This window comes from Oncorhynchus mykiss, chromosome 21 (assembly GCF_013265735.2).
Source record: "Oncorhynchus mykiss isolate Arlee chromosome 21, USDA_OmykA_1.1, whole genome shotgun sequence".
Classification (NCBI taxonomy): Eukaryota; Metazoa; Chordata; class Actinopteri; order Salmoniformes; family Salmonidae; genus Oncorhynchus; species Oncorhynchus mykiss.
In genome coordinates this window covers 45,069,867-45,081,132 of record NC_048585.1, presented here as the reverse complement: position 1 = coordinate 45,081,132, position 11,266 = coordinate 45,069,867, and the positions used below count along the sequence as shown (strand labels likewise).

At 41.5% G+C, this 11,266-nt stretch overlaps 1 long non-coding RNA gene and 1 gene segment (V, D, J or C); both read right to left on the bottom strand.

Annotated features, from left to right (window-relative positions):
• Positions 1 to 6,696: 6,696 nt before the first annotated feature.
• On the bottom strand, positions 6,697 to 7,346 carry LOC118942935. The gene is made up of 3 exons (XR_005038616.1): positions 7,200 to 7,346; positions 7,049 to 7,098; positions 6,697 to 6,918 (listed from the first exon to the last, which is right to left on the bottom strand). It is a non-coding gene; the product is annotated as an uncharacterized LOC118942935 (long non-coding RNA).
• Positions 7,347 to 7,349: 3 nt separating this feature from the next.
• On the bottom strand, positions 7,350 to 7,945 carry LOC110500543. The segment is given in 1 exon segment: positions 7,350 to 7,945. A coding segment is annotated over 1 exon segment (342 nt).
• Between the last annotated feature and the right edge of the window lie 3,321 nt (positions 7,946 to 11,266).

Sequence of the window (11,266 nt, the reverse complement as noted above, 5' to 3'; positions counted from 1 at the left end):
CCCAATACGGACCTCCATAGTCTGACACTGAGAAACCAACACAGAGACCAAACCTGAAACACAGAGAACAAAGTTAATTATTATTTTAGTTGAAATCACGTTAGAAATCAGGAAAAGGTGCTGCACTAAACATTCCGGTTTTCCTTGACGGATGCACTCAATCTTACTCTGTCTCTACAGTATGTTAGATTTAACAGTAGCTTACTTACTCAATCCATAGAGCAGTAGAGCTGGTAGGAAGGTTTTGGCCATTCTGTGTGTAGATCTATTCTGCTCTGTCTGGTTGTGAATCAGAAAGCACTATTCACTCTGAGATCACAGTGAGATCAAAGGTGATGTCATTGGTTGTGGGCGTGGTAGTTGGTATTGGACCACAATGTCTATTTACAGAGAGCAGAATTGACAGAGACATTTTATGTGGAGTGTAATAACAAAAGTTTAGCATAGGTATGTTGAATTAAAATGGAGATAAGTGTTTGGGTTCATATACAGTAGGTGTTTGGGTTTAGTGGGGATAATAGGTGACCATAAGACTTCACCTTATCAGGGTTAGTGCTCTTAAGGCTTTGTTTGTATTGTACCCTACAGATGGATTATACCAGTTCAAACGAACTATCCACTACCCAGCTAGCAATGAGGAATCTGCCCACAAGCGGCCCTCTTCCGGGGGACCGGAACTGATTGAATCCGCCTGGAATCTGGTGTCGGACTCGGCCCGGAATCGAAATGAATGACTGCCCAGAATCGGCCCAAGTACATCGGCCGTTTCCTTCTAAATGAATTCAGGCGACTATGCTGGCATCTTATCAGAATCCCCCCATAAGCGTCCCGATGCAATTTTAAATAAATATATACAAAATTACCCGATTTACAAATTTGAAATATTACTAGTATACATTTTTTACATACAAATTATACCCATCCAATTTGTTTAAATAATTGTGTGTATTTATTACACCCTTTTCGTGATGTCAAGTTGTCTTGTTCCATCGCTGCAACTCCCGTACGGCCTCAGGAGAGGCGAAGGTCGAGAGCCGTGCGACCTCAGAAAAACAACTCCGCCAACCCGCACTGCTTCATGACACAATGCACACTTCACCCGGAATCCAGCCGCACTAATGTGTCAGAGGAAACACTGTACACCTGGTGACCATGTCAGCGTGCATGTGCCTGGCCTGCCACAGGAGTCACTACAGCGCGATGAGATAAGGACATCCAGGCTGGCCAAACCCTCCCCTAACCCGGACAACGCTGGGCCAATTGTGCGTCGCCTCATGGGTCTCCCAGTCGCTGCCGGCATGGGTATCGAACCAGCATCTGTAGCAACACAGTTTGTACTGCAATGCAGTGTTTCAGACTGCTGTGCCACTCGGGAAGCCCTATCTACAAAGTTTTAATAGTTATCAACTTGAACAAAGTATCAAAATACTAAAATACTACGATTTTTGGTCCCAGTTCGCCCCTGTATTTGCACATGGTGTAAATCATTCAGAGGTAAAGGGCTCAAGTTTGGCTAATTGATGTAGAAGAAAAATGTATAAATTCACAGTTTGCATAAGAGTTACAGTGAAGCCATGTCAGTAAGTTGAGCCAAGGTAGAAGACAATGTCAGTTATCTTTACCGTAAATAGCTACTGAAACACATGAGAAATGGACTAGGCAGTCTACTGTAGATATGCACATACAGTACTTACAAGTGAGATGCAGAATCACCATACAGATAATAATGGGGTCATCTTGCAGTCCATCCTGAGTGGTTACTCTCGCCTGCCCTGAACCAAATGGACTGGTGCAGTACTGTGATCAGTAGGCTTCTTGCCTGACAGTTACAGAGAAAGACAGAAAGTCACCTATTCTCTCTGATTGGTGGGAGATTTATCAAATAACACCCTTCCTGGTAGGTGTGTGAACAGACGCTGCACTTCTTACAAAGAGAGCATTTACTGAAAATAATATACGTATATATATATATATATATATATATATATATATACAGTGCCTTGCGAAAGTATTCGGCCCCCTTGAACTTTGCGACCTTTTGCCACATTTCAGGCTTCAAACATAAAGACATAAAACTGTATTTTTTTGTGAAGAATCAACAACAAGTGGGACACAATCATGAAGTGGAACGACATTTATTGGATATTTCAAACTTTTTTAACAAATCAAAAACTGAAAAATTGGGCGTGCAAAAGTATTCAGCCCCTTTACTTTCAGTGCAGCAAACTCTCTCCAGAAGTTCAGTGAGGATCTCTGAATGATCCAATGTTGACCTAAATGACTAATGATGATAAATACAATCCACCTGTGTGTAATCAAGTCTCCGTATAAATGCACCTGCACTGTGATAGTCTCAGAGGTCCGTTAAAAGCGCAGAGAGCATCATGAAGAACAAGGAACACACCAGGCAGGTCCGAGATACTGTTGTGAAGAAGTTTAAAGCCGGATTTGGATACAAAAAGATTTCCCAAGCTTTAAACATCCCAAGGAGCACTGTGCAAGCGATAATATTGAAATGGAAGGAGTATCAGACCACTGCAAATCTACCAAGACCTGGCCGTCCCTCTAAACTTTCAGCTCATACAAGGAGAAGACTGATCAGAGATGCAGCCAAGAGGCCCATGATCACTCTGGATGAACTGCAGAGATCTACAGCTGAGGTGGGAGACTCTGTCCATAGGACAACAATCAGTCGTATATTGCACAAATCTTGCCTTTATGGAAGAGTGGCAAGAAGAAAGCCAATTCTTAAAGATGTCCATAAAAAGTGTTGTTTAAAGTTTGCCACAAGCCACCTGGGAGACACACCAAACATGTGGAAGAAGGTGCTCTGGTCAGATGAAACCAAAATTGAACTTTTTGGCAACAATGCAAAACGTTATGTTTGGCGTAAAAAGCAACACAGCTGAACACACCATCCCCACTGTCAAACATGGTGGTGGCAGCATCATGGTTTGGGCCTGCTTTTCTTCAGCAGGGACAGGGAAGATGGTTAAAATTGATGGGAAGATGAATGGAGCCAAATACAGGACCATTCTGGAAGAAAACCTGATGGAGTCTGCAAAAGACCTGAGACTGGGACGGAGATTTGTCTTCCAACAAGACAATGATCCAAAACATAAAGCAAAATCTACAATGGAATGCTTCAAAAATAAACATATTTATATATATATATATATATGTTAGAATGGCCAAGTCAAAGTCCAGACCTGAATCCAATCGAGAATCTGTGGAAAGAACTGAAAACTGCTGTTCACAAATGCTCTCCATCCAACCTCACTGAGCTCGAGCTGTTTTGCAAGGAGGAATGGGAAAACATTTCAGTCTCTCGATGTGCAAAACTGATAGAGACATACCCCAAGCGACTTACAGCTGTAATCGCAGCAAAAGGTGGCGCTACAAAGTATTAACTTAAGGGGGCTGAATAATTTTGCACGGCCAATTTTTCAGTTTTTGATTTGTTAAAAAAGTTTGAAATATCCAATAAATGTCGTTCCACTTCATGATTGTGTCCCACTTGTTGTTGATTCTTCACAAAAAAATACAGTTTTATATCTTTATGTTTGAAGCCTGGAATGTGGCAAAAGGTCGCAAAGTTCAAGGGGGCCGAATACTTTCGCAAGGCACTGTATATTATGTATATATATATATATATCTATATATATATTATATATATATATATATATATATACAGTATATTTCTCATTTACAACTGCAACCTGGCCAAGATAAATCAAAGCAGTTTGACACATACAACAACACAGAGTTACACATGGAATAAACAAGCATACAGTAAATAATACAGTACAAAAACAAGTCTATATACAATGTGAGCAAATGAGGTGAGATAAGGGCCGTAAAGGCAATAAAAAGGCCACGGTGGCGAAGTAAATACAATATAGCAATTAAAAACACTGGAATTCTAGATGTGCAGTAGGCGATTGTGCAAAGTAGAAATACTGGGGTGCAAGGGAGCAAAATAAATAAATACAGTAGGGGATGAGGTAATTATTTGGGCTATTTATAGATGGGCTATGTTTTAAAGATGGGCTATGTACAGGTGCAGTGATCTGTGAGCTTCTCTGACAGCTGGTGCTTAAAGCTAGTGAGGGAGATAAGTGTTTCCAGTTTCAGAGATTTTTGTTGTTCGTTCCAGTCATTGGCAGCAGAGAACTGCAAGGAGAGGCAGCCAAAGGAAGAATTGGCCCTGTGGGTGACCAGTGAAATACACCTGCTGGAGCGCGTGCTACGAGTGGGTGCTGCTATAGTGACCAGCGAGCTGAGATAAGGTGGGACTTTACCTAGCAGGGTCTTGTAGATGACCTGGAGCCAGTGGGTTTGGCGACGAGTATGAAGCGAGGGCCAGCCAACGAGAGCGTACAGATCGCAGCGGTGGGTAGTATATGGGGCTTTGGTGACAAAACGGATGGCACTGTGATAGACTGCATTCAATTTGTTGAGTAGGGTGTTGGAGGCTATTTTGTAAATGACATCGCCGAAGTCAAGGATCGGTAGGATGGTCAGTTTTACGACTGTATGTTTGGCAGCATGAGTGAAGGATGCTTTGTTGCGAAATAGGAAGCCAATTCTAGATTTAACTTTGGATTGGAGATGTTTGATGTGAGGCTGGAAGGAGAGTTTACAGTCTAACCAGACACCTAGGTATTTGTAGTTATCCACATATTCTAAGTCAGAACCGTCCAGAGTAGTGATGCTGGGCGGGCGGGCAGGTGTAGGCAGAGATCGGTTGAAGAGCATGCATTTAGTTTTACTTGTATTTAATAGCAGTTGGAGGCAACGGAAGGAGAGTTGTATGGTATTGAAGCTCGTCTGGAGGGTAGCTAACACAGTGTTCAAAGAAGGGGCAGAAGTATGCAGAATGGTGTCGTCTGCGTAGAGGTGGATCAGAGACTCACCAGCAGCAAGAGCGGCAATGTGTACAGTTGAAGTCGGAAGATTACATACACCTTAGCCAAATACATTTAAACTCAGTTATTCACAATTCCTGACATTTAATCCTGGTAAAAATTCCCTGTCTTAGGTCAGTTAGGATCACCCATGTGCAGTTGCAAACCGTAGTCTGGCTTTTTTATGGCGGTTTTGGAGCAGTGGCTTATTCCTTGCTGAGCAGCCTTTCTGGTTGTTACAATATACGACTCGTTTTACTGTGGATATAGATACTTTTGTACCTGTTTCCTCCAGCATCTTCACAAGGTCCTTTACTAATGTTCTTGGGTTGATTTGCACTTTTCGCACCAAAGTACTGTATGTTCGTCTCTTGGAGACAGAACGCGTCTCTTTCCTGAGCGGTATGACGGCTGTGTGTTCCAATTTGTACAGATTAACATGGTACCTTCAGGTGTTTGAAAATGAATAATCTGTCTGTAAACAATTGTTGGAAAATGTACTTGTGTCATGCACAAAGTAGATGTCCTAACCGACTTGCCAAAACTATGGTTTGTTAACAAGAAATTTGTGGAGTGGTTGAAAAACGAGTTTTAATGACTCCAACCTAAGTGTATGTAAACTTCCGACTTCAACTGTATATCTATGAGGTATGTAGAGTCAGAGAGATTCTTGCGGTGTGCAAGCACAAGGTCTCTCTTGAATTTTATTTGTATTTTTTACATTTCAACTAAACATAATAAAATAAAGGTTCAATAAAAAGGCACTTCATCTGTGATAAGAAATAGATGTGACTTGGTGTTCCTCCATTTCTAATGATGTGATGGAGCCTGACACATATTCAGCTAAACTGCTATTACTTTAATAATATTGTAAATTTGTATATGTGGTCGCAGAGATGTTCTGTAGACAGAGAATAGAGATATACGGAGTGTAAAATTGGTTTATTATGTTATGTCTTAAAAAACAAGTAATAATGACGGCTGACTATGGCCTGTCCTCGTTCTGTGGTGCTGGCTGTTGTTCAACTTTCACTATGAGTAGATCTATTGCAAGAGGCCTAAATCATTTCCCATAACATGTGGTACTGCTAGACATCACATCATTAAGTCAACTTTGTCCTACACATTTGTGTTGAGAGGCTTTTGCTGCACTAAGGGTCTGTTTCACACCCACTAAGTAGTGTGAACAGTAAGGGGCCCTAAGGGACAAAGTGGAGAGTAGTGTGGGTGCAGGTCAGTCTTCCTGTGTTAAATGTCTATAAGAGGTTAGTTTCCATCAGTGGAAAGTTACTGCAACACTTCCACCTTCACCACAAGGCTTTGTAAACAGACCATAATATCTGAGACAGTTAATAGCATCCGTCTGTACAACGTGCCACATCATCATAGTATGCAGTGGGTTCAATTTATTCAAATTCAAACAGTTGGAAACACTTTATTTTTCTTTACACAAGTAACTGGTTTACTGTTGCTGAAATGGGCACAACAAATAAATACAAATAATAACAATCTGTAAAGGTGCCCTTGGGCAAGGCACTTAACCCTAATTGCTCCAATGGTGCTGTACAATGGTGACCCTGGCTGTGAACCCACTCCCTACGGGTGTCTCAGGGGAGTTGGGATTAGCAACAACAACACAAAGCATTTTCATTACACACTTGTGTACCAAGACAAATATAAGCACCACCCCTAATTATTATTATTATTATTATTTTTTAAAAGTTTGTCAGAGAAGCAATGCATTCAATTATTTCAACACTGTATAACAAACAAGCTATGACCACTGTTTTCATCACATTTGACTGCTTATGCGTTCATAGATAGTTCATGAAGCTAGAACTAGTTAATAAAGAGTTATCTAGTATAAAAGGATCATTGTTTCATTCATCCAGTTCTACTGTCTGATCCCAGCATACACCCCTGTCTCCATGTGACCTCTCTGTTTTCTCGACCTGTTCTTCTTGTTGCTCAGATTCAGAGCTACGTAATGGAGACTGTCTTCATCTTGGTCCTGTGAAGCACAAAATAGCATTATTGACAAATTATTTTAAATGTTGTTTTTTTTAAACCCAAAATAGTGAAGTTGGTTAAAGACATGCTTCACAATAGACTTCAGACAATATACAAGTATTTCTGCTTACCCCTGCATCTGACCTGGTAACTGAAGGACCTCTGGTCTGTGAGACGAGTCCTAAAACGAATGACAAAAAATATTTGGATACTTCCTCTTCTTCTACTACTGAAACAACAACAAATGGTGACATCAACCAATATCAAGAGATAGTAACTTACCTCTGCACTGCACACATGTTGTGTTGTTCATCTTGTACATGATGCAAAGCAGGACAATGATCAAGGTGAACGTGACACCCAATACTACACCCAGGCAGGACACCAAGAGAAGAGGATCTGCTCTATGTTCTGTTGAAATTCAAACAGTAATAGAAGAAACCAGAATAGCAAGTAAATGTATGTTCTACACAGTATACTATACAGTATATATAAAATTAAATAGAAGCCGAATCATTTACCCTCAATGTCCAACTTGGTCCCGTTCCCGAAGAGTATCTCCCCACATGAGGCCACAGCACAGTAGTAAGTCCCAGCATCAGAGAAGCTGAGGTTCCTCTTGGGGAGGTTGTAGACACAGCTCTGTGTAGGAGACCCAGCCTTAGGGCTCTTCTCACACTGATCACTCTTGTCTCCATGGGTGTAAATGATTCCTGGATGGGATTCTCCTGAGCCATGTCTGAACCAATAGACACTGTGTTCTCCTGCACAGGTCTCAATGTGTATTGTACACTTCAGAGTCACAGAGTCTCCTGGATGGACTGACTCAGACACAGGCTGCTGGAGCACAGACATGCTGTTGGACTCTGAATCTGAAGAAGGTGAGTACCTAATGTAAGACTAAGTGGGTGAAAAACAAGCCATGTATTCATTGCTAGCATTTGATGAAGTAGTTGCAGAAACATACCAATATACAGTGCCATACATTTTGAAATTGAAGATGCAAATGTTTAGTTACCTTTGACAAATAAAACAGTTCCCTCTCCAAATGTTTGCTCATAGATGGCTGCAGTGGAACAATAGTATGTAGCTGAGTCCCCTGGCTCTGTCTTGGATATGGTCAAGTTACAGCTGTATTCTCCTCTCCTCATACCCAAACGTTCGGTCTCAGTAAAGTCCTTGATAAAGTTGTTGGAATAATAATTATCTTGGCCAACATAAAGAGATGATGCCATGAGGAGGGGTTCCTGTCCAAAACTCTGCTTGAACCAATCAAACCTGGTCACCGACACATTAGGACAAAGGCAAGTGAGAGTCACAGTGCCTCCCAGCTCAGTAACCATCACAGGGATTGGTTGGATTACGTTTGGTTTGGTGAAAGCACAAACTGTCAAAGCAAACAAACAACATGGAACAAAGTCACAGGCATTTCCACCCATTACAGACAACATCCACTTTGCTTATTATATTCAAACTACACACTACAAATGATTAAAAAAGGAACTCAATTAAAATGTCTTACTCTTACCCAAGTTGATGTAAAATATAAATACTTCTCTATTCATCATTGTAACATTACTCCCTTCTGCACTGTATAGTGTGTGGGTCTGACAGTGGGTGACGTTATATGCACCTTATATATGATGGCACTTTAGATGTACCCATCATACAGTAGGAGGGAACACTGAAACTAGAGATTTTATTGGCTGACGACAATCTTAGAAGTGTGTCCTCTGACTTACCATAGTGTGAGCTTCACGGGAATGACTTTCCAAGAAGACATTATAAAGTGATTCAGAGTTCCTAGATCAAGGCTATCAAATATTTGCCTGATACGGCTGTTTCTTTTTTGAGAAAAATTAAAAATTTTCTGAAATGAAATTGATGTTTGGACTAGAAACAGTGAAATATCTCTAGTGCTGCTAATACTACCGACCCTAACCCAGCCCAGCCCAGCCCAGCCCAGCCCAGCCCAGCCCAAGGGTTAAAGTGATCCATAATGTAAATTTACCCACCACTGCATAGAAGCTGCATTTCTGGCTGTTGGTTTTCATCATACGCCTCCAACATTAAATACTAATATTATTTGTAACCGCAATTTAATATACTGCACTGTTTTCTATATTGTAGAATAATAGTGAAGACATCAACAGTTTGAAACACATATGGAATCATGTAGTAACCAAAAAAGTATTAAACAAATACAATTATATTTTAGATTTTAGATTCTTCAAAGTAGCCAACATTTGCCTTGATGACAGCTTTTCACACTGTTGACATTCTCTCAACCAGCATCAGCTGGAATGCTTTTCCAATCGTCTTGAGTTCCCACATATGCTGAGCACTTGTGTGCAGCTTTTCCTTCACTCTTCAGTCCAACTCATCCCAAACCATCTCAATTGGGTTGAGGATGGGTGATTGTGGAGGCCAGGTCATCTGATCCAGCACTCCATCAATCTCTTTATTGGTCAAATAGCCCTTGCACAGTCTGGAGGTGTGTTGGGTCATTGTCCTGATGAAAAAACAATGATAGTCCCACTAAGCGCAAACCAGATGGGATGGTGTATCGCTACAGAATGCTGTCGTTGCCATGCTGGTTAAGTGTGCCTTGAATTCTAAATAAATGACTGGCAGTGTCACCAGCAAAGCACCCCCACAACATTACACCTCCTCCTCCGTGCTTCACGACGGGAACCACACATGCGGAGATCATCCTTTCATCTACTCTGCGTCTCACAAAGACACGGCGGTTGGAACCAAAAATCTGAAATTCGGACTAATCATGACCAAAAGACAGATTTCCACCAGTCTAATGTCCATTGCTCGTGTTTCTTGGCCCATTAAGTCTCTTCTTCTTATTGGTGTCTTTGCAGTAATTAGACTATGTAGGCCTGATTCACACAGTCTCCTCTGAACAGTTGATGTTGAGACGTGTCTGTTTTTCACGCTCTGACCATAGAGAGCCCTTAGTTCTCTATGGTGTAGTAGGTCAGAGCGTGACTAGGGGGTGATCTAGTATATATATTTCTAGGTTGGTGCTAATGTGGTTCCGAATTAGAGGCAGCTGTTTATCGTTGCCTCTGATTGGGGATCATATTTAGGTAGGCTTTTTCCCCACCTGCATTTGTGGGATATTGTTTTGTGTTTGTGCACCACTTAGTTACTTTTAGTTGTTTGTTTATTTTATTTATTGTTTTTTTCTTTAAGTTTCACTTTGCAATAAATATGTGGAACTCAACATCCACTGCGCCTAGGTCCCGTTCTTATGACAACCGTGACATTGTTACTTGAACTCTGTGAAGCATTTCTTTGAGATGCAATCCGGGGTTCAAGTTAATTGCCAATTTCTGAGGCTGGTAACTCTAATGAACTCATCCTCTGCAGCAGACATAACTCTGGGTCTTCCTTTCCAGTAATTAATACCGTTCTATTTCATTTCACTTGAAAATATTGTTCATTAGTGTACATACAGTGGGGAGAACAAGTATTTGATACACTGCTGATTTGGCAGGTTTTCCTACTTACAAAGCATGTAAAGGTCTGTAATTTTTATCATATATACACTTCAAGTGTGAGAGACGGAATCTAAAACAAAATGCTTTGGTCTTCATGCTGGAAGACCCAGTCACGACCCATCTTCGACCCATCTTCAATGCTCTTACTGGGGGAAGGAGGTTGTTGGCCAAGATCTCGCAATACATGGCCCCATCCATCCTCCCCTCAATACGGTGTAGTCGTCCTGTCCCCTTTGCAGAAAAGCATCCCCAAAGAATGATGTTTCCACCTCCATGCTTCACAGTTGGGATGGTGTTCTTGGGGTTGTACTCATTCTTCTTCTTCCTCCAAACACGGCGAGTGGAGTTTAGACCAAAAAGCGCTATTTTTGTCTCATCAGACCACATGACCTTCTCCCATTCCTCCTCTGGATCATCCAGATGGTCATTGGCAAACTTCAGACGGGCCTGGACATGCGCTGGCTTGAGCAGGGGGTCCTTGCGTGCGCTGCAGGATTTTAATCCATGACGGCGTAGTGTGTTACTAATGGTTTTCTTTGAGACTGTGGTCCTAGCTCTCTTCAGGTCATTGACCAGGTCCTGCCGTGTAGTTCTGGGCTGATCCCTCACCTTCCTCATGATCATTGATGCCCCACGAGTTGAGATCTTACATGGAGCCCCAGACCGAGGGTGATTGACTGTCATCTTGAACTTCTTCCATTTTCCATTTTCTAATAATTGTGCCAACAGATGTTGCCTTCTCACCATTGTGGAAAGGTTGGAGTCTGTTTGATTGAGTGTGTAGACAGGTGTCTTTTATATAGGTAAGGAGTTCAAACAGGTGCAGTTAATACA